Source organism: Manis javanica, chromosome X, assembly GCF_040802235.1.
Source record: "Manis javanica isolate MJ-LG chromosome X, MJ_LKY, whole genome shotgun sequence".
Classification (NCBI taxonomy): domain Eukaryota; kingdom Metazoa; phylum Chordata; class Mammalia; order Pholidota; family Manidae; genus Manis; species Manis javanica.
In genome coordinates, this window is record NC_133174.1 from 43,303,791 (window position 1) to 43,328,354 (window position 24,564).

A 24,564-nucleotide genomic window follows, 5' to 3' on the forward strand; every position below is an offset into this window, starting at 1 on the left:
AGTATAGACTATTCAAAAACAACTGCTGCTTTATTATTATTAAGGCTGGCCTGAACCTATTTTAATCTCACTCCTCAGAACCTTTGAAGATTAGCTCCTTACTCTCTTCTATTTACAACACTCATTCTTACGTTCCTGATTTGCTTATCCAGTTCTATCTGCTCTTTATCTGTTCCTTCACTTTGACTATTCCCATTCTTTCTTCAGGGGCCAGCTTTGCCCTCACCCTCCCTGCTGGGAACCCCTGTCTCCATAACTGTTCTTTCAATGATCTTTTTTTTTTCTGAACTCTCTAGTATTTTAGAACTAGAGCTCTGTAGTATAATCTGAAGCTGTTCACTTTCTGTTTCATGTGTGTGCATCTGATCCTTCTCCTACTATTAATTGTAAGTTTCTGAAGGTTAGTACTGCCTGTGTCTTCAGATTTGTTTCCCTTATAGGTGCAAACAGTTCTGGAACCACACTTACAGGAAGGTAATATGGTAGAGGGGGGGTTGGAGTCAGAGATGCCTGGATTTCAATCCTGCATACCTTCTATGTCTTGGGCAAGATAATCCCATTGAGACTCATTTCCTCATCTAAATTGGAGAAATGCCTCCTCTCCTCCCTTCTCCTCATTACATGAGATCATAGTAGTAAAATACTTAATATTGTGCCTGGCACATTAAGTGATCAATATAGGTTCACTGATACTATTATTATTACTGTTATATTGTTATTATTACCAGACCCTCTGAGTTAAGGGATACTTGTCCAGCTACAAGGTCCTGATAAGAATAAACATGTCCCAGGTTGACCACAGCCTTTGTAGTCAGCATCACATTGTGTTTAAGAGCATGTGCCAGACTACTTGGGTTTGAACCCCAAGCTCTGCTACAAAACAGTGGTGCAACCTTGAACAAATTACTCAAACTCTCTGTGCCTCAATTTCCCCATCTAAAAACTAGGACAACTATTGTAACTACACCAAAGTGTCATTATGAGAACTAAGTGAGTTAATACATCTTACATGCTTAGAATAGTATCTTGTACATAGGAAGTATGCTTCAATGTTTGTTTTATTATTATTCCCACCCAGATACTCTGGGACCATAGGCTTGGAATTTTCTACAGCATGTTCCTTTCTAGTATTTTATTTAGAGATGTCCAAGGTGCCCAAGACTAAGAGAGCCTGCTCTGGGTCTAGGGCCTATTGTCATGTTTTGAAAAGGGTCGAAAGTCTACACTTAGTCTGAGGTGTAATTTAGGGAAAGTTCTAAAACCCACTGGGACTTAGGGATAAATAATATGAATGAAGCAGCACAATTAGATGCCAAGAGGCTCCCAGTCATATCTCAACCCACTGCTCTTCCAAACACAACTCAATGCCACCAACAAGGGCTGGGGGTCAAATGACAAATTTGGAAAATCACCTATTGTATGGAAAATGGAAGTTCCTAAGGATCCTCACCTGACTCTAATCTACTTCATGATATAATTGACTTACTGCATAGGTGCATGCTTACACAACCATTGGCAATGAGCCATTACTATTGGTGTTTCAATATAAAGAGCTCCGCTCAGTGCTCTGCTAGAAGGCAGAGACAGATGAATTGTGGACTTGCCAGAGGCAGACATGATCCCAGCGCTCTACATGCCACAGTGAGACTAAAGCTTGGTATAAACCCTTTTACCCCTAACATCCCATTGCTGTTATTCAGTCTCACTGAATCCAGACTGAACTTGCCTGGGGGCAATCCCCCTCAGGTGAGACATTTGGTATAGTCAGCAGAATTCTCTGCAGATCAAAAAATGGAATAAGCTGCTCTCATGGGAGGGGTTCTTCAGTGGGCTGCCCCACGGATGGGGAGATACCCCGGTATCCACCAGTGGGCATATGGTCCAAGGTGGCTTGCATCCTAGAGGAATGGGCCCCTCTGCAGTATTGGAGGGAGGTGGAGGTGACACCTGTGGCAATAGAGGAGGCCCTCAGAAAAATAGGGAGGTCCTTTGAGAAACAGAATGCCCACGAGGTATCAGGAACTATGAGTTGTCTACTCCTCACAGTGTTAAGAAGGACCATAAAGGAGAAGAATGCACTCCCGTAAGAAGGACAAGAAGAGGTAAAGGCCATGAAGGAGAAGGACATGCTCCTGTAAAAAGCATGAGAAAAGGCAGCGTTAGAATGCTGGCTGTGAGGTATTGAAGAAAAGGTAAGAGAGATGTTGAAGACTGAGATAGCATTGTTGCGAGGCACTGTAGAGAAGGTCAAGTATGTAGAAGAGGAGGTGCTTGGGGGTGTGGCAATGAAGCTGTCTTCAGCTCTGAAAGTGGTAGAGGATACTTCAAAGAAGGACGGGGGTTGGGGTGGTGCCAGAAGTACCAACACCTCTTCTATTGAAAGCCTGCCCAGTTGTAGTCAAGAAAATGAAGATATAGCGACCATGGGTTCCTCTGGGAGAGGTGCTGCCCCCTCCCCAGGTTGTGGAGCACTCCACGCTCCACCCCTATACACAGGCTGAGCTGGTGAATTTGGGCTCCCAGTTTTGGCAGAAGCCCTTGGAGTCCATATCAGCCTGGTTTCTGCCCCTTTGAGATGTAGGGGTGGATAGTATCCTGTCTGGATCAGAGATGGGAAAGATGGCTTCCCTGACAGCTCATCCTGCTTTGTGGCAGTGATGGCAGAATGCACACCAGACCCCCGAGACCCATTCCCTTCTTGAATGGCTGATGGCCACCCTTGATACTGTATGGCCCAAACAGGGTGACTTACCATCTTCCCCTGCTAGATGGAAGATGTATGCTGAGCTCGAACAGGTGCTACAGAAGTTAGGCATGAAACATACCATTTATAACCCAGTAAATTATGGCCCAGACAAGGAGTGGTTTACAGCAGGGATGAGGGACACAATGCTACAAACAGCTCCCTCATCTCTTTTTGGGTCCTTAGTGGCCATTCTTGCCCTTCACTTAGGGCAGCCCATAAATGAAGTTACTCATACTGTGGCAGATATGGTGGAGGCTGAAGTGATGCAGGTATGGAAGGGAATGCAGTCTGCTACTGAGAGGAAGGGTCAAAAGGGCCTAGTGAAGGTCATGAGGACTCAGATGTGGGTTGATTTAATAGAGGCAGCAGCACACAGAGAGAAATGGATTGGCCATTAACAGCACCAAGGTTCAGGGACATGGTTTGTCAGTCAAATTCTTGGGGGCTGTCTGGTTAGGTAAGACTAAAGTTATACCAGAAGCAGTGATAGATAAAGTCCAGGCCTTCCTTACCCCTACAACTGTGTCATTATTACAAGAGTTTTGGAGTCTTTTAGGCTACTGGAGTGTTTTTCCCACACTTGGCACAAATTCTGAAGCTCTTATACTGTTTTGTATGAAAGGGCATCAGGTGGGACTGTGATAAGACATGTGCTTCTGCTTTTACCACTGCAAAACATGTGGTCAAGACCATGCAGGTCTTGAGTGCAAAAGACCCATCAAGGCCCTCTTAGGTGGATGTTCATGTGACCAAAGATGGTTATCCCTGGGGTGTGTGACAGCAATTGAATGAACTCGCCAAGATTTTGGATTCTGTTTGCTTTTCTTATGCATTGTGCAGACCAGAAAACAACCAAAAGAGTCCTAGGTGTCTCTTTGTGGCCTATGGCAGACTGCAGATAATCAAAAGTGATCAAGGCACCCATTTTGCTGGACATGCATCACAAGAATGGGTGCAGCACTTTGATCAAGTGGAAGTTTCATGTATCATGTAATCTAGCCAGGGCAGGCATGATAGAGACGTACAATGGTTTGTTAAAATTTGGCTTGAAGTCAGACACCATTAGTTTTCAGGGATAGTCAGTCTGCTTATGGACAGTGCTACAGTGTTTGAATAAGCTCTGGAATGGGCATTGAGCCCTGTAAACATGCTAACACACATTGCTGCCTCCCCTATAAAATTGCAAGTACAAACCAAGGAGGAATCATTGAAGCTAGGATTTGGACACAAGAATAATATCTCGTTGCCAGCATTAACTGCAATAAACCCTGGAGAATCCATTCAGAGGATGTGGCCTTGGACCTTTTGACACATGGAGCAGCAATGGCTGGCCCTCCTGGCACCTTGGGGACAAGGCCTGGAGGCTGGCCTCCTATGTATTCCTGGACAGCAGAGTGGCCCCCAAAGATCACAGTAGTGTACCTTAAATAGCCAGAAGGTAAGAGCATCTTATCAGGGAGTTTTATCATTATGGCCAGTGTATGCACCTCCAGTAGCACTGCACATAGACCCCTCAGTAACCCTCCCAGGGAGAGGGGTAAAGGTAAGTATGCTAGACCCAGATGAGACCTCCCTGCCAAGGTCTATCACAGAACCACTCTCTTGAATGCATCCTACCTGATGGACAAGATCTGCCTGTTGGTTTCATTGAAGCCTGTTTCTTATCACCCTTAAGGTTATTCTCCTCTAAACGTCTTTGTAGATTGGGCACACACACTAGGAAAAACTGCCAGCCCATGTGCTTGTTGGGTGTGCATGGAACTCCTTACCAGTTCCACTATTGGTCTCCCATTGGATAGTGTGAATTGTGTACTGGGACTGGTTTGAATACAGCTGGGATGACCACTTGGTGACAGTCAGTCTCCTCAGGCTTGAGAACGACTGTTATAATTTTAATTTCTGTTCTTACTATGCTTCAGCTTTCTTGCACAGGGACCACTGGTGAAGATTAAGGGTGCATAGATAGTGAGGTGAGAATCCTGGAGCAGTGGAGTATAGGGAAAATAGAAGTTCCTATGACCAGGATCCTCAGCTGACCGTAAACGGCTTGATGATATAATTGGCCTAATGCATAGGCTAATGCTAACATAATGGTTGGCAATGAGCCATTATTGTTGGTGTTGCTCTATAAAGAGCCCCGCCCAGTGTTCTGCCTGGAGGCAGAGACAGAGACAGATTACAAATGCTACAGAGGCAGACATGATTCCAGCACTCAACATGCCACCATGAGAATAAAGCTTGGTATAAACTCTTTTACCCCTCATGTTCCATTTTTGTTATTTGGTCTCACTGAATCCAGAGTGAACTTGCCCAGGGGGCAATCCCGTTCAGATGAGATACCTATTCAACCCAACTCTTAGGTTCCATAGGTCTGGAAGGATGAAAGTAGAGTGAGTCCTTTGTTTTTTGGCACTTGCGCTTTGCAACATGAACTTCAACCCTAGAGAAAGTGTAGTGGATACAGGTGGGGAATCATCACAGACCCAGCTAGAGCTGAGTTGCTTTTCTGTGGTATTGCATATTCGTGGCCTTTACCTATCTTCCTCAAAGACAAAAAGTGTCCAACCCAGCCACAATCACTTCAATTCATTATTTATTTTTGTGTACTTTGCCGTTTCTGATCATTCTTCTCTTTTCCTGGTCAGACTTTTATTAGGTTTGCTCCTAATAAAAGGTCCTGTGTAAGCCAGGAGTAGCCCTGCCATGCTCAGAAAAGATGAAATCCAAGTAAGCAGGCATTTGGATCAATAAAACTTTGATATCACCATGCTTCCAATTCTTGCCCTGATATCTGCTTCATATTGGAAAGTGGTAGGGGGTCTTTTACAAATGGTCTTGAGCTTTCCTACAGGTGGAATATGGGCAGAAGGGCAATTTACATTGAGTTCAGATGTTCACAAAGTGGTAAACTGGGCTTTTGAGGTTGTCAAGGAAACTCTATTTGCTTATGAAATAAAATAGGTAATTGCAGGGAAGGCAAAGTGATCCCAGAAATTTGATTAGAAAATCATAGTAGTAGTTTCTAGAGGGAGAAAGGGGAGGCTTCAGAACTACATCATCATCTCCTTTTCTCTATTTTAGTATTTTTACAAGATTATTGATTATTCTTACAAATAAATATTAAAGCTTAACAGCCTATAATTTCTCCTTTCATTAGTCAGTCTATTCGTAGTCTATTCTTTCTTACTCCCAGAAAGTCAAACAGAGAATATAATCAATGACTGCCACTGGTTAGAACTTACTGGCAAAAACTAATGTGCCCTGGGTGGAAAGTTGTTTACAAGGCTGGCTTAGTTCAGAGGGAATGGCACAATACAGTAGAAAGTCAGTCAGTCTTGACTTCAAGTCCTGGATGTACCACTTAGTCTGTAATCCTGGGCAACCTTGTCCTTTCAACTGGTAAAAAAGGGAAGTAATGCCTACTTTGTAGGGTTGTTTTGAGGATTAGAGGGACACTGTGATGGTCATTCTGATTAGTATTACTATTATTGACTGGATCAAAGAGAGATCAGAATTGCATTTGTGAGAAACCCAGACAGACTACTGGATTCCCATAGTGAAAAATACAGGAATGTACCAACATATTCTGGTGAACATAGAAGGAAGGTCTAGATACACTTAAGGAAAACCCTGAAAATTTTTAAGGCATATCAAAAACCTTCACCTTTTTTTGAGCCAGTTCATGGTCAACTTCCTCCTCTGCCAGTCCACTCTCTGCAATCTCTGGTTGATCTTTCAACTTGTTCAGCAGCTCTGCCTTGGCCACAGAAATATTGTAATAAGCTGAGTAGGAGGTAGGAATCCCTGGGACCCCTAGAGGAGGTGAGAAGAGCTGAAATTCTTGTCTGTGGAGACAAAGAATGAGCAAGCATTTGAGCACATCTGTTGAGAGGCCCTGACTTTTCTGCTTCTTAATTTCACTATCTGTAAAATGGGACCCTGCTTCACAAAGGAGTTGTAAAATAAGGAAATAATGGACCGGGAAGCACTGTTCAAATATAAACAGGCCACATGAAAGCTATCTAGAAGCCAAGTCAAGGCCAACTTTAGGAACTTAGAAGGCTATTTGATTAGGAAACCATGGTAGTGTACTTAGAGAAAGAAAGGGGAGGCTTTTTTTTAGAGAGGATTTTGTATTAACACCCCATTAAAATCCAGAAAAACTGTCAGGCCTCTAATGTTCTGGGCTTTTGATCATCAATAATCTCTCTTGTTCATGGCCCTCATATATGGATCCCAAGGGAGGGCCTAGGTAATAGGGATGTACTTGAGACCTTAGCTATTCCCTCTAAAAGTGTTGGCCTCCCTCCTTTCCATCCCAGACCCCACCCACCCCAGCTGTCTAGTCTGCTTGCTTACAAAGGCACCCTGTGGCTTTCCTGGACACTCTCATTATTTCTTCTTTCCTGGTGGTGCCACTTCTGCTTGAAATGCCCCCTCTACTGCAGATCTCCCACAGCAAAGAGGTCACCAGTGACCTCAACAGTGGTCACCATGTTGGAGGCTGGGGTTAGTAACCCTGCCAGGGACTTGTCACAGTCCACCACATTTCTTATGAGCTCTTCTGAAACTGACTGATGTGGCGCAGGCCTTTGGCCTGAGAAGGGATAGCATCTCTCTACTTCTGGTATATCTCTAATGGCCCCAGCCTCCTCTATGGTTGCAGAATGAAATGGGGAAAAAATGGAACCAGTTGCACCCAGGGGGGCTTGACAAGTATAGCAGCACACCCTGTTGTCTTGGGCTCACTGGAGCCCACAGGGCTGGGGTGGTGCTTCTCAGAGCCCCAGCCCACGAAAGAGAACTGCTCCTCAGGAAAGAAGTAGCTCTGGCTCCATGTTGACTTGGGTTTGGACTCTTCTCCCATCAAAGCTTCTGGTGTGGTGTGAGGAAGGATATAAGAAGAAATACTTTGATGTCAGCTTTCAGTGATGGAGGGGCAAATAATTCCACCCACAGTTTAGGCAAGGGGAAGGTTCACCCCTACTATATTCTTGTTACCTACCAGCCACCCCTACTCCCTACCTGTCTGTCTCACTGCCCCTTTGCTAACCTTCAACTGTTTGAAAGGAAAAGTAGGAGAAACTCATTAGTCATTTTTGCAGCTATTTTCAGCTCTTAGATAAAGGTCAAAAATAATGGTTAAAAGGCTCCACAGCTATTTACTGATTCATGCTATGCTGTCTCCTAATTGATCACACAAAAGAAACTTGGGTGTGCCAATATTCCTCAGCCTGGGTATTCATTTTACATGAAGGTTTTTAAACTAATAACATTAATAAAGGAACACTACTAGCTAATATTCACACAGTGCTTACTATGCCCCATAAACTATCTTAAAATGTACATGTGACTGTGTGTAGTTTTAGATGTAAAATTTATGCTCACAACAACTATTTTATAGATAAGAAATATGAGGTCCTGAGAAGTAAAGTGACTTTCCCAAGGTCACCAGACAGTAAATGGCAAACCCATGATTTAGACCTAGGGGACCTAACTCCAGAATCTGTGCTTTTAGCCACTATGCTATACTGCCAAAGGGACATCTTGACATTATATAAAACCCTGCATGTAAGGAATTTTCTGGATGGACTATATGTTACAGAAGAGATGTCATTCTAGAGGGAATATGAAGGTATGAACTCAGAGAATTCCTATCTATATGAAAAAGATTTAGGGCATGTGTCAGAGTGCTGAGTCAGAAAGTAGTGAAACAAAGTATGGATTTCTTTTTTAAAAAAGATGTGGTTGTATGTCAATTATATCTCAATGAAATGGGAAAAAAACAATTTAAAAGAATGTGGTAATTAGAGACTGAGCTTCCCAGTGGACACAGCCCTGTCCCATACTCTAGTATACTATAGTGTATCATACATATTGGACACTGTGCTCTAGGGCTCCTTTTCTCATAATCTCAATTAATAGAGCAGGGGTTATAGGAGATCTATGGGAACGTAACCTGAATTTGATAATGAACATTAAAGCAAAAATCTGATTCTTTCTACAGAGCACTGACAGGAAATGCATAGAGTCCACGGAGCAAACTATACCTGCACTTGAATCAGAGTCATTAGATTGAACCAACACTTGGTAAGCCCACTAATCTGCTTCTACATGTATTCCATTATTCTGTAACTGAATGGTATGTGGGTTACAGAAGTACTCTAGTTTAACATGGCTGGATTTAGGACGCCTTTATTTGCATTTTTGGATTCAAAACATTACACATCTATTTGCCCCTAACACCAATCTTCGTTATAAAATCTTAAAGCCACTTCTTTCTGGTTAGAACCCTGTGCTCTCTGAGGGCCTAGTATAGGATGTTCTTGAGGAGCCCAGAGATCCTGGGATGATGTAGTAGGCACAGTGAGCCAAGAATACCTGAGTTCTGGCTACCTGTGGCCTTATGTGAGTTACTTTATCTCCAAGTACCTCAGTTTTCTTGCCCAAAAATGTGGAGACTAATGGTAAATATTTTGTAAGTTTGTTGTGGCAATTAAATTAATCAGTACATGAAAGTGCTGAGAACAATGCTTGGCACATAGCAAAAAGACAAAAATATTAGCTATGTTGGGAATGATGCTGTTTCTTAAGTCTCCATCATTCAAAGAAGTATCTATAATTGATTTTTTTGCAGCCATAAGCCAGAACTGTATGCAAACAAATGTTTCCCCTAGCATCCCATAGTCATTTAAAAAAATCTCTGGAATGAGTTACAAGATCTCTAGTACTAGCAATTTTCCTTCTCTCTGGCCAAGATGCCAAGGTGAATGGAGGTACATAAAGCAAGAAGGACTAGGAGGCTGAAAGGGCAAGCTTGGGCCTGTAACCTCTACCTCTGGTACACATTGCCTTACAGGAGACAAGAGTGCCTCATAAAGGCCTGGTCTACTCTAAAAATAAGAGCTCAATGAGAGAGGCTGCCTAGGATGGCAAAATGAGCATGGATTTTGGAGTCAGTCAGATCTAGGTCTGAATCTTTGCTGTACTATTCTGAGTTATTTTGTCTGTTACTTTGGCCAGCTTTAATTTCTTCATCTGTCAAATGGAGATAATAATGGCTCATAGGGCTATTGGGAGGATTAAATGAAATAATGGGTATAAAGTGACAAGCAGTGTCTGGCACATAGTAAATGCTTAATACATGTTCATTCATTCATTTATTCCTTTTTTCTCATGTATTTTATGTACCTACTATGTTCTAGGTCACTTTCCCTTCTCCTTGCTGTGACAGGTAGTAATCACAGTCACTTTCCACAGAATGCATTCTCATTACAATAAGAATGTTCCCCAGCTACTTGGACAGCTTGAGAAGCAGCCACTAAGGATCTAAGAAGAGATTCTCACAGTGTCTGGGAACCCAGCCCTGTTAAAGCTGTGCTTGTGACATCTTAGGCTGGAAAACTGCTCAATCAGTTCCAGATAGACAAATAATGGATTTTCCTGTCAGTAAAAGACATGATAACAAGGCACTTCTAATAGCAACAAGTCTCAGGCAAGTTCCTTCTATAAAAGGATTTAAAGAAAGCACTTAGAGGATAGACACTGCCTCCCACTCCCATCCCCAGCAGAGAGCGGGTTGAGCTCTCTGCAGGACTGGCATACATGGCAAAAAAGCCAAAGCTCTTTTGCTTTGGAGCAAAGAAGACAATCACACTCTGTGGGGCATGCAGATGAACACTGGCACAGAGAAAGGAACAAACATGGGCAGTCTCCAGCCAGACTACATGCCTGATTTAGCCTTACCCAGTCAACTAGCACCCTGAAGCAAATGCAAAGAGGCAGGACAAACAAAGGTGGGGGTGCTGGAGAAAGTGGAAGAGAAAGAGAATGCCCTTAGGTGTTGTAAGGAGTGGTCAGAGCATAAAGCACCAACCCCAGGAACACCTTTGATGCCAGGGAAGGGGTTGTATAGGAACCCAGGCAGGTCCTAGAGCAGAGGCAGTATTCAGGTTGTGAGCTGGCCTCTTGTTCTAGAGAGCAAGCAGGAGAAAAGAGCAGAAGAGGGACTGAGGCAGGCTTCTGTAAAAGGCCATGAGGTAACACAGGTTTAGCGCTTTCTGGCTCAGGGGCCAGAAAATGAGGCATAACTTAAAGACAAACTGAGGAATAATATATTATTTTGAAAGTGATGCTTAGGGATAAGAACATCAACTATGATTTACTGAGCACTTACAATGTGCTGAGGATGGGGCTATGTCCTTTACATAGATATCTCTTATTTACGACAAGTATGTAGAATAGGTATTAGCATGCCTGTTTTCCAGGTGGGAAGACTGAGGCTGGGAGCAGTTTAACTGACCAGCCTAAGTTCATGCAGCTGGTAAATGGTGCAGGTAGAATTCAAACTCATGTTGCTGCCTCTTCAGGGATGTAAGGACTTTCATTAAGGACTTACTTGGGGGAATCAGAGGTCTCTTGCTCTGATGTTCTCCAAAGCCCACCAATGCCATAATAGCAAGGGAGCTGAGCCTTCTCGGGCTGAGATCCCAAGTGGCCACTTATTGAAGGCAAGAAGTCACTGGAATGGAGAGCAAGGGACTCTTGCTCTGCTGGGAGGCTTTGTGAGTCCTGCCTTGAGGCTTCCAGGTGGCCAAAGCCCAGGAGTTGCTGCTGTTCTAGGACCTCCTCAGGATTCACGGCACCGGAACTAGTGGTTTCTGAACTGAAGTACTGGGGTGGCAGCTCCTCCTCTTCCCCTTCTTCCTCATTCTCCCCCTCCATCCCCTCCTCCTTTTTCTCCTCTTCTTGCTGCTGCTGTTGCTGCTGCTGGGCTGCTCGGAAGAGCCGGTACTTCTCCCAGTTGGGAGGAGGAGGGCGAGGAGGAGGAAAGGATTTCTTCCTGGTTTCCAGAGGATCTGGCCGGGTCTTATCAACTTTGGTAAAGAGCTCCCTCTTATGCTGCCCCCAGGCTCTGTAGCTCTGGGGCTCCAAGCTGATATGGCTCTCTGAGAAGGCACGGCTGCGCAGGGGGTGGGGCACGGAAGCCATGGAGCTCCCCCCATCATAAATAGAAGTTTCCTCTGTTTTTTTCGAGAATTGCTTGAAGTCTCCAAGGAGGTCAAGAGAAGAGATTGCTCGGTAGCTTGACAAGTCCAGTGCTGGGTTCCCAAGGCAAGGATGGAAGGGTGTTGCCCCTGAAAAGCTACCCTTGGAATGAGCCATTTCCCTGCAAAACAGCAGATGCGGGTGTTAAAACAAGCATGTTGCAGATGGTCCCATATTTTGGATGACATCATTTATGTAAAATTTAAATGACCACAAAACAATGTAATATATGTGGTAAGTGTAATAATAATAGTAATACTAAAATATAATATATAATATTGGTAGCTAACACTTACTGAGTATGTACTAAATGCCATACACTGTTTTAAGTGCTTTCAATGTCTTAACTTATTTAATGCTCACAATAACCTAAGGGGGTATCTATCACTATTGTCCTGATTTTAATGCTGGGCGGGTTAAGTAACTTGCTCTGGGTCATGAAGCTAGTAAACAGTAGAGCGAGAATTTCAATCTGGATACTCTAGCTCCAAAGTCTGGATACACACACCACCATACTCTGTAACACTCAGATAGAATGTACTATGTTTGAAAGCTTATAAGTCTGGTTATCCTGCTACATTTGTTGTCTTCATTTGTTTTGGTTTTAATCATGAAATATTTCAAATACTTACAAATGTACAGAGATTGCTATAATACATATTCATGCTCCCAACTACCACCCAGAATTAACAACATTTAAATACTTTTCATCTATGCTTCCTGATATTTTTAAAGAAGTAAATATCCTTTGTTTGGCTCTCCATTTCTATTCCCCTGCTGCCTCTCTAGATGCAAGCTAAGTTGTGAATTTGACATGCATACTTTCTGTCCATGTTCTTATACTTGTGATAAAAGATATGAAGCAGGCCATTCACAAATATCTACTATTTTGGATTTAAAATATCACCTTCTGTTGCAATTCCAATCAGAATTCTCAACAGGAATTTTTAACTGTACAATTGTTTTATTAACTTTCAAAATAAACCAGGATATAATATTGAAGAATATTTTGCTACAGAAGACATGGGGGGTAAGACATTAAGTACAATATAAGGCAATTATAATTATAACAGTGTGTTACTGATTACTAGAACAGAACGGAAAGCCCAGAAACATAAAAAAAAACTATAAAAGCATCATATATAATTAAGCTTGCATAAAAAGGGGTTAAATAAAGATTATTTGATAAATATTTCTAAGATAACTGCAGAGCAGAGTTATTTGAAACCGCACCATAAGTTCCAGATTCAAGAATTATGGGTGTGTGTGTGTCTGTATATGTATAAAATTTGTGTGTATGTATTTGTATAAAATTTTAATATTATGTGTTCATATCTATATATATTATGTACTTGTAAGAAAATAACTATCAAAATAACTATCATTATACTTGTAAGAAAATAAAAGGATGATCACTTGTGAGGCCAAGTAAGAGTCTTATGCTAAAAGCACTAGAAGAATATATCCAAGGAAAAGAAGTTCAGGTTTATTTAAATATGCATAAAAGGCCAAACTTTCACATAATAGAAAGTGACCAATGGAGGAGCCAAGATGGCAGCAGAAATTTTGAAATATATTTTCAAAAATATATTTTTGAAAATAGAACAAATACAACTATTCCTAAAAGAGATACCAGTAGATACAGTACAACAGCCAGGCTACATCTACATCTGTGAGAACTCAGCATCACATGAAGGGGGTAAGATATAAGCTGCAGCCCAGTGGGACCTGAACGCCCCCCTATCCCAGACCCCGGCGGGAAGAAAGGAGTCGGAGTGGGGAGGGAGTGAAAGCCCAGAACTGCTAAACAACCAGCTCTAGCAATCTGCACCAGGAGCGCAGACACATGGTGCACGGGGTGCTGGATATCAGAGAAATGGAAAAGCAAAACCTGCAAGCAGGTCCCCACAACCAGCACCCCTGAGACAAAAGAAAAGCAAGTGCTTTTTGCAAGTCTTAAAGGGACAGGGACCTCACAGCTGGATGAAGTCATCCCGACACATGCACCACAGCACCTGGGAATCTGGGGAACTCTAGGCGACCTAACCACCTGGGCGGCAGTGCAGCTCTGAAGCCCCTCATGGTGATAAGCAGCCTGCCAGTCATTCCCCCAACTGGCAAAGACTCCAACACACCAGCCCAGTAGTGGGAGAGCAGCAGGGCATGCTGGGGGGGGGGGGGCAGTGCCAGAGGGCCCTGGTAGCAGCCTGCACGAGCCTGCAGCAGTGGAGGCCAAGAGGCCTGGGGCTGTCCCACATGGGCCGGTGGTGGCGACAGAGCGGCCCGCAAGAGCCCATGGTGGTGGCACGTGAGTGGCTCAGGACTGGCCCACATGGGCCAGCAGCAGCAGCGACAGAGCAGCCTGCATGAGCCCACGGTGGCAGCACCGGAGGGGGCTGGGAGCAGCCTGTGTGAGCCCACAGTGGCAGCACAACAGGGAATTGGGAAGGACTGCGTGAGCCCATGGCAGTGGTCACTGAGCGGCCCAGGAGTGGCCCATAGGAGCCAGCGGTGGTGGTGGAGGAGCAGCCCAGGAGTAGCCACACCCCGAGTAGTCACTCAGCCTGGTGCACAGCTACCCAGGCCAGACCCAAAGGCTGTTGTCAGCACACAGCTGCCTGGCAGGGGTGCCGCTTTTGCAGGAGAGCACACCCAGCACGCCTGCCACTCCCCGCAGGGCTCTGTGCTACTCTGATGGAGACCTCACCCACAGCAGCTTAGGGGATTAACCCGGAAGCTGCTCCAGGAGTGCAGGTAACCAACACAGGCAGCGGAGAAGGGGAAGGCGACCAGCAAGTAGGAAAGGACTTTGTTCTCCCAACTGACACGTGCGCTACCTGCCTACAGCTACCTCTATCACCATGAAAAGGCAGAAGAATTTAGTCCAGTCCAAAATAGTCCGGGACAACCCCTGAGAGAGGGCCGGGGATTTAGACCTAGCCAATCTCCCTGAAAAGAATTCAAAATAAACGTCACAACCATGCTGATGGATCTGCAGAGAAATATGTAAGAGCTAAAGGATGAAGTCTGGAGGGAGATTACAGAAATGAAACAATCTCTGGAAGGACTTAAGAGCAGACTTGATGAGGTGCAAGAGGCCATTAATGGAATAGAAACCAGAGAACAGGATCGCAGAGAAGCTGACTCACAGAGAGATAAAAGGATCTCCAGGAATGAAAGAATATTAAGAGAACTGGGTGACTAATCCAAATGGAACAATATTTGCATTATAGGGGTACCAGAAGAAGAAGAGAGAGAAAAAGGGATAGGAAGTGTCTTTGAAGAAATAATTGCTGAAAACTTCCACAAACTGGGGGAGGAAATAGTTGCTCAGATGATGGAAGCACACAGAACTCCCAACAGAGGGGACACAAAGACGACAACAACAAGACACATAATAATTAAAATGGCAAAGATCAAGGACAAGGACAGAGTATTAAAGGCAGCTAGAAAGAGGAAAAAGGTCACCTACAAAGGAAAACCCACCAGGCTATCCTCAGACTTCTCAACAGAAACCTTCCAGGCCAGAAGAGAATGGCATGATATATTTAATGCAATGAAACAGAAGGGCCTTGAACCAAGAATACTGTATCCAGCATAATGATCATTTAAATATGAAGGAGGGATTAAACAATTCCCAGACAACCAAAAGTTGAGGGAATTTGCCTCCCACAAACCACCTCTACAGGGTATTGTAGAGGGACTACTCTAGATGGGAGCACTCCTAAGGCTAAATAGATGTCACCAGAGAAAATAAAATCACGGCAAAGAAAGAAGACCAACCAAATACTAACTAAAGACAAAAAAAAAATCAATTACCCAGAAAAGGAGTCAAAGAAAACACAAAAGAGCACAGAACAAAACACCCTACATATGAAGAATGGAGGAGGAGGAATAAGAAGGGACAGAAATAAAGAATCACCAGTGTTTATAATAGCTCAATAAGCAAGTTCAGTTAGACAGTAAGATAGTAAAGAAGTTAACGTTGAACCTTTGGTAACCACGAACCTAAAGCCTGTAATGGCAATAAGTACATATCTTTCAATAATGACCCTAAATGTAAATGGACTGAATGCATCAATCAAAAGATATAGAGTAATAGAATGGATAAAAAAGCAAGACCCATCTATATGCTGCTTACAGGAGACTCACCTCAAACCCAAAGACATGCACAGACTAAAAGTCAAGGGATGGAAAAAGATATTTCATGCAAACAACAGGGAGAAAAAAGCAGGTGTTGCAGTACTAGTATCAGACAAAATAGACTTCAAAACAAAAAAAGTAACAAGAGATAATGAAGGACATTACATAGTGATAAAGGGATTAGTTAAACAGGAGGATATAACCATTATAAATATATGTGCACCCAATACAGGAGCACCAGCACATGTGAAACAAATACTAACAGAATTAAAGGAGGAAATAGAAAGCAATGCATTCATTTTGGGAGACTTCAACACACCAGTCACTCCAAAGGATAGATCCGCAAAACAGAAAATAAGTAAGGACACAGAGACACTGAACAACACACTAGAACAGATGGACCTAATAGACATCTGTAGAACTCTACATCCAAAAACAACAGGATACACATTCATCTCAAGTGCACATGGGACATTCTCCACAATAGACCACATACTAGGCCACAAAAAGAACCTCAATAAATTAAAAAAGATTGAAATCCTACCAACCAACTTTTCAGACCACAAACGTATAAAACTAGAAATAAATTGTACAAAGAAAGCAAAGAGGCTCACAAACACATGGAGGCTTAACAACATGCTCCTAAATAATCAATGGATCAACGACCAAATTAAAATAGAGATCAAGCAATATATGGAAAACAACACAAGCCGCAACTTCTGTGGGATGAAGCAAAAATAGTCTTAAGAGGGAAGTATATAGCAATCCAAGCATATCTAAAGAAGGAAGAACAAACTCAAATGAATAGTCTAACATCACAATTATCAAAATTGGAAAAAGAAGAACAAATGAGGCCTAAAGTTAGCAGAAGAAGGGACATAATAAAGATCAGAGAATAAATAAATAAAACTGAGAAGAATAAAACAATAGAAAAAATCAATGAAAGCACGGGCTGGTTATATGAGAAAATAAACAAAATAGATAAGCCTCTAGCCATACTTATTAAGAGAAAAAGAGAATCAACACACATCAACAGAGTCAGAAATGAGAAAGGAAAAATTACAATGGACCCCACAGAAATAAAAAGAATTATTAGAGAATACTATGAAAACCTATATGCTAACAAGCTCCAAAACCAGAAGAAATGGACAACTTCTTAGAAAAACACAACTTTCCAAGACTGACCAAGGAAGAAACACAAAGTCTAAACAAACCAATTACCAGCAAAGAAATTGAAGCGGTAATTAAAAAACTACCCAGGAACAAAACCCCCGGGCCAGATGGATTTACCTCGGAATTTTATCAGACATACAGAAAAGACATAATACGCATTCTCCTTAAAGTTTTCCAAAAAATAGAAGAGGAGGGAGTACTCCCAAACTCATTCTATGAATCCAACATCACCCTAATACCAAAACCAGGCAAAGACTCCACAAAAAAAGAAAACTACAGACCAATATCCCTGATGGACGTAGATGCAAAAATACTCAACAAAATATTAGCAAAATGAATTCAAAAATACATAAAAAGGATCATATACCATGACCAAGTGGGATTCTCCCCAGGGATGCAAGGACAGTACAAAATTCGAAAATCCATCAACATCATCCACCATATAAACAAGAAGGACAAAAACCACATGATCATCTCCATAGATGCTGAAAAAGCATTCAATAAAATTCGACATCCATTCATGATAAAAACTCTTAACACAATGGATATAGAGGGGAAGTACCTCAACATAATAAAGGCCATATATGATAAACCCACAGCCAACATCATACTGAAGAGGGAGAAGCTGCAAGCTTTTCCTCTGAGATCGGGAACAAGACAGGGATGCCCACTCTCCCCACTGTTATTCAACATAGTACTGGAGGTCCTAGCCATGGCAATTAGACAAAACAAAGAAATACAACCAATCCAAACTGGTAAAGAATTTAATCTGTCACTATTTGCAGATGACATGATATTGTACATAAAAAACCTGGAAGACTCCACACCAAAACTACTAGAACTAATATCGGAATTCAGGAAAGTTGTAGGATACAAAATAAACACACAGAAATATGTGGCTTTCCTATACACTAACAATTAACTAACAGAAAGGGAAATCAGGAAAACAAATCCATTCAGAATAGCATCAAAAAGAATAAAATACCTAGGAATAAACCTAACCAAGTAAGTGAAAGACCTATACCCTGAAAACTACAAGACACTCTTAAGAGAAATTAAAGAGGACACTAACAAATGGAAACTCATCCCATGCTCCTGGCTAGGAAGAATTAATATCGTCAAAATGGCCATCCTGCCCAAAGCAGTATACAAATTCGATGCAATCCCTATCAAATTATCAACAGCATTCTTCAACAAACTGCAACAAATAGTTCAAAAATTCATATGGAACCACCAAAGACCCCGAATAGCCAAAACAATCCTGAGAAGGAAGAATAAAGTGGGGGGAGGATCTCGCTCCCCAACTTCAAGCTCTACTACAAAGCCACAGTAATCAAGACAATTTGGTATTGGCACAAGAACAGAGCCACAGACCAGTGGAACAGAATAGAGCTCCAGACATTAACCCAAACATATATGGTCAATTAATATTGGATAAACAAGCTATGGACATACAATGGGGAAATAACAGTCTCTTCAACAGATGGTGCTGGCAAAGGGAAACAAAAGCAAAAATAAACAAATGGGACTATATCAAGCTGAAAAGCTTCTGTACAGCAAAGGATACCATCAATAGAACAAGAAGGTATCCTACAGTATGGGAGAATATATTCATAAATGACAGATCTGATAAAGGGCTGACATCCAAAATACATAAAGAGCTCATGCACCTCAACAAACAAAAAGCAAATAATCCAATTAAAAAATGGGCAGAGGAGTTGAATAGATAGTTCTCTAAAGAAGAAATTCAGATGGCCAACAGACACATCAAAAGATGCTCCACATCGCTAATCATCAGAGAAATGCAAATTAAAACCACAATGAGATATCACCACACCCCTGTAAGGATCTCCACCATCCTAATGACAAACAACAACAAATGTTGGTGAGGTTGTGGAGAAATGGGAACCCTCCTATACTGCTGGTGGGAATGTAAATTAGTTCAACCGTTGTGGAAACCAGTATGGAGATTCCTCAAAATGCTCAAAATGGACATACCATTTGACCCAGGAATTCCACTTCTAGGAATTTACCCTAAGAATGCAGCAGCCCAGTTTGAAAAAGACATGTGCACCCCTGTGTTTATCGCAGCACTATTTACAATAACCAAGAAATGGAAACAACCTAAATGTCCATCAGTAGATGAATGGATAAGGAAGATGTGGTACATATATGGAATATTATTGAGCCATAAGAAGAAGACAAATCCTACCATTTGCAACGACATGGATGTAGCTAGAGGGTATTATGCTCAATGAAATAAGCCAGGCGGAGAGATACAAGTACCAAATGATTTCACTCATATGTGGAGTATAAGAACAAAGAAAAACTGAAGGAACAAAACAGCAGCAGAATCACAGAACCCAAGAATGGACTAACAGTTACCAAAGGGAAAGAGACTAGGGAGAATGGGAGGGTAGGGAGGGATAAGGGTGGGGAAGAAGAAAGGGGGTATTATGATTAGCATGTATAATGTGGGGGGTGGGGGAAAGGGGAGGGCTGTGCAATACAGAGAAGACAAGTAGTGATTCTACAACATTTTGCTATGCTGATGGACAGTGACTATAATGGGGTTTGTGGGGGGGACTTGGTGAAAGGGGGAGCCTAGTAAACATAATGTTCTTCATGTAATTGTAGATTAATGATACCAAAAAAAACTACATCTAATATGATTGGCAAAGGTGAAAATGTGTATTTAACCACTAATAAATAGGAGACAATTTGAATGTAAAAATAAAGTGACCAATTTCAAGGAACATCGTTTTAGTCTCAGAGTATAAAGAGTTAAGCCCTTTAAGCTAAAAGGCCTGTTTTCCTGCTGTAGCCTGTGAGCAATCAGCATCATGCTAAGTACTGCCTAGTAACAGGAAATTCCATCAGTTCAATTAAATTATCAGAATATCCATTCAATCATCATGTTGAACACTGGCAATATTTCTTTTAAAAATAATATCATACATAAAGGTTACCAAGCTCAGATAGAATGGAAAGCAAAATCTGCGGCATTCCCTCATCTGCTGTCCCCATCCTGGCTAGCTCATAACTCATATAGATAAGAAATTCACATCCACACATCCTCCCTCACTTCTTATTTGGGCCTTTGCCCAACTATAGCTCCTTAAGATTGGAACAATCCCTTGTGTGCAAACTGTTGCATCTGGCATTTCCCCCCTAAGGAAACATACAAACAAGGTCAGGAGTGCAAAGTAAAAGGATGAGAAATGCCATCAGGCAAGGAGGTCTTTCTTGACCACTTTACCTAAAATAGAGATGACTTATGCTTAATTATCCTTTCTCTATTTTGTTCTTTCTCAGAGCATACATTCCCATCTAATATTATATTGCATACCAATTTCTACTTGTTTGTTTTGTGCTCCACTCTAAAATGCAAACTCGATGAGGGCTAGGATCTTGTATGTCTCCTTAATCTGGTAAGTGGTACACAGTAGGTATTCATCAATATTTGTCTAATAAATGAATTCCAGAAATGAAAAATACATGGGCCGTGATACTCATATCACAAAAAAGTTGAATCAAAGGCACAAGGCAATAAACTAAATAAAGGCACTATAATACTATTAGAACACATGATTAAGATCTAACTACTCCAAATCTTAATGTAGCAAACAACATAGCATCAAAATTCACAAAGCAAAATCTATAAAATATGCAAAGGTAGAAAAAAGCAGAAATAAAATATGAGACTGTTTCAGCTGATGACAGATATGACAGTCAAGAACTAAGAGAATGGGAAATTTAAACTTCTCCTTACATTAAAAACAGTTTTTTCTAGGGCCCATTGAACATTTTTAAAAATTGACTATATATTAAGCCACAAAGTGTGAGTAGTACAGACTAAAGTATCTAATTAGAATATAATAACACAGGAAATGAATAACAAAAATGAAAGACAAAAACTTCAGCACATAGAAAATAAAAGGGAAAAAATCCTCCATGCTAGTAGTCAAAGACTAGATCTAATCTGAAATTGTAGAATATCTAGAAAATAATAACAATGAAAATGTCAGGAATTAGAGGATATGGTTGATTAAAGAAGTGGTCAAAGGGAAGTTTGTACCTTTACCTACTTACATTAATACATAAGAACAAATTAAAATAAATGAATTAAGCATTCAACAAAAGAAAAGAGCCATAAAAATAGACCTAAGCAGAGAGAAAACTAATGGCAGAAATTAACAAGTTAGAAACAAATGATAGAACTAATAAAGCCAAAAGCTAGTTCTTCAAAATAAAATATAAAACAATAAAACAGATAAACTATTTGATAATCTAAAACGCCAGATGCACAAAATTGGAAATGGAGAAATAACTATAGTTAGAGAGTAAATGAAAAGAGTAAAAGAATATTTTCCTTTAATCTAGGAAAACAAATTTGAAAACTTAGAATTGTTGTCTAGGAAACCAAAAATTACCGAAATGATTGCAGAAGAATGAAAATATCCAAAACCAGCAGTTCCCAATGAAAATATTATTGGTAAACTTGCCTCCCCACCAAACTAGCACACTCACATAGTCTTGTGTCAATTCTACCAGCCTTTGAGGGACAGATAACCCCAATGGTATTTATACTTCCTAGATTCTGGAATCTAGAGAATAGAGGGAAAAGAAAAGAATTCTGCATAATATCAATACCAGAACCAATGACTAGAATATACATAAAGGAAACTAGAGACCATTCTCATATAAGAATACTAATGCAAAATTCTCAACATTTTTGCATTTAAAAACATAAATGTTAGGGCATTACTACATGCAAGGTGCTTATTAATAAACTGCCAGCATATATTGAAAGTGAACAGTCAAATTCTGAGAAATGTGCATGATCCAAAAAGTTGGAAACCACTGGTCTGGGGCAGTTGTTTCTAATCAAGGGGCTTCTACTGGGAATTACTGGAGAGGTTGTTTAAAATGCAAAATCATGGGCCCTACTCCCAGAATTAGGATTTAGTACTTCTGTGGTGGCACCCAGGAATCTGCGTTTTTAACTATTGCCCCAAGGGATTCCACTATAAGTGGTTCAGGGTCCATACTATGGAAACAAAAGTCCAGAAGTGTTGTGGTATAGGGGTGGAAGTTTGGGGGCAAAGTTATTTGTTCCAGTTAGGTTGTTTTCCAATCTATGCAGCTTACCACCCCTCACCACAAACATTCCTACCACCTTTTCCCACCTTCAGTTCCAGTCTTGATCTTATGAAGTGCAGGGGGTGACATCATCTTCTTCAAAGGCCCCAGCTGAGCCAATGTGTTGCAGCTGTGTTGAGAAGAATCCTACTTCATGATAATAATCAAATTTACCAGTCTTTCCTTTTCCCTAGCCAGGGCACAGGAAAGGGAATATAGCAGAGTGTAAAGAACATAGTGTCAGAAAGTCTTGGGTCTGAATTCCAGTAAAATTTTAAAATCTGGCTTCCTAACCCAAAAGCTGCATGACCTTGAGCAAATTATTTAATTTATCTCAATTTCAGTAAAATATCTATCTCATGATGCTGCAGTGAGGATTAACTGTATAAAAAGGACCTAGCAAAGATGAAAAGTTGATTAATAAATGACAGAACTATGTTTCTTGTGAGAGTGAAGTCCCTCACTCATGGTTATGCATATGATGGTGCAAGTTATACAGTGTATGACTTTCACTGCGGTATGCTTCAGCTTTCTCCCTTGTTCTCATCAAACAAGTTAGACTGCACTGTCCGCTGGTTAATAATATTCAGCCCTGCAAAATAGCCAAGAAACCAGGAGACCTCAGGCACATAGCTGACTAGCTAGGAAACCCTAGCTAACTAAAGACTTTTAACCCTAGGCTCACTGACTTACTCTTTTTATCTACTAAAAAGGGAGAGACAATAAAAGAGTTTAGGCTTAAGAGCATTGTGAAGATCAAAAGGACTATATCTTCTAATATGTCTTGTTTAGGTACTACTCACTTATGTCAGCCTTACAGAATTTACCTCTAGGTGGCCAAGGCCAGAATCAGTTGAAGAAAAGTACATGCCCTTCTAGGGACATTTGGTGCCCCAATTCATGGTACTGTGATCCAATTTGGAGGCACTGGGCTCTAGCAAGGCAACCTGGATGCTATTCTCTGCAACAATTCTAATTTTAAAAGTACTACCCTCCCACTTACATAGCCTGTGTAGAGCCAGCTGAGCCTTGCAGAGTCTCTTATATCAGGGCAGCAGAAGTAGGCAAGACTCCAGAAAGTGGAAGGACTGCCCTTAATGGGATCAGCTGGATCAGTGTGTATACAAATCACTTTACGCTCTCATTGAACATTACACTGTGCAAGGTGACCAGATCAAAGGGGAGCAAAACTGAATTGGCCCTGTCTTCCAGGAACTAACAGCTGAAGCAATAGGAAGCTTCCATTGAAGTGTCAGGCTCAAGCCAAGGATATGGCCTCTAGAGATCCTATTTTCAAAGGGCTCAAGCCTCCTATATGCATAGAATCTACAACCCTCCTTTGGGACCAAGTAAAGATTCTTCCCTGAAGTGAAGGATAAGGGACAAGAACTTTGTGAAGAGAAAGGAACTATGGTTTCTCACTTCTTACTATATGTTAAGCTGTGTTTTAGGCAGTTTCATGTATGTACAGTTGGTCTTTGAAAAATGCAGAGTTTAGGAGCAGTGATAACCCATGCAGTTGAAAAATCAATGTATAATTTTTGACTCCTGCAAAACTTAATTACTAATAGCCTAGTTGACTGGAAGCCTTAGCAATGATATAGTTAATACATATTTTGTATGTTATGTTTATTATATACTGTATTGTTACAGTAAAGCAAGCTAGACAAAATTTTTTCCAAATTGTTGCAAATCTCTAACAATCTTCAATATATTTATTTTTAAAAATCTGCATATAAGTGGACCCATGCAGTTCAAACCCATGTTGTTCAGGGGTCAACTATATCTCTGTTAATCTTAACACCAACCTATTGAAGTAGGTGCCATTATTGCCAGTTTGAAATGACGATCCTGAGACTTAGAGAGGGTAAATAATTTTCCCAGCGAGTAAGCAGTAGTGTCCAGCTTGGAACTTGGCTTATCTGGCTCCAAAGGACAATTCCACTGAAGCAAGGACTCCTGGGGTGGACAGAGGTACTTGTATTACATTCATCCGCAGGTGTTCACAGACTTTAGCTCCTCGCATGGGTGCATGAAAGCTTAGTATGAGAAAGGGCTTTGTTGATACCGGCAAGGAGAACACATTTCAAAAACAAAAACAAATTGCCTGCCAAGTTCTGGGCTGTTCTTCTCTTTTCCTCTTAACACAGGTTGTCTTTTCTTCTGCTGAATAGATTTTCTTTTTGTTAAGACCTTTTCCTTTTATTTTTATTTTTTGTGCCTAGTAGTAATTGAAAATGAAAACCAGTATTCACAGAGACTGAAAAATCTCCTTCTGCCTCCTCCTCAGCCCTTTTGAAGTTTTCTTGTTT

At 41.3% G+C, this 24,564-nt stretch overlaps 1 protein-coding gene across 3 annotated transcripts in view; it reads right to left on the reverse strand.

The window, feature by feature from the left end:
* Nucleotides 1-24,564, reverse strand: part of SHROOM4 (shroom family member 4) — a 309,718-nt gene that overhangs the window by 10,292 nt on the left and 274,862 nt on the right. For all 3 annotated transcript variants that reach the window (XR_005055365.2, XM_036996370.2, XM_017668481.3), the window contains 2 exons: nucleotides 11,145-11,915; nucleotides 6,411-6,591 (listed from right to left, as the gene is read on the reverse strand). Coding sequence is in view for 2 of the 3 variants with exons in the window: in XM_036996370.2 (XP_036852265.2) it covers nucleotides 6,411-6,591; nucleotides 11,145-11,915 (952 nt within the window). In the remaining variant the exon portion in view is untranslated. The remainder of the gene's footprint in view (nucleotides 1-6,410; nucleotides 6,592-11,144; nucleotides 11,916-24,564) is intronic.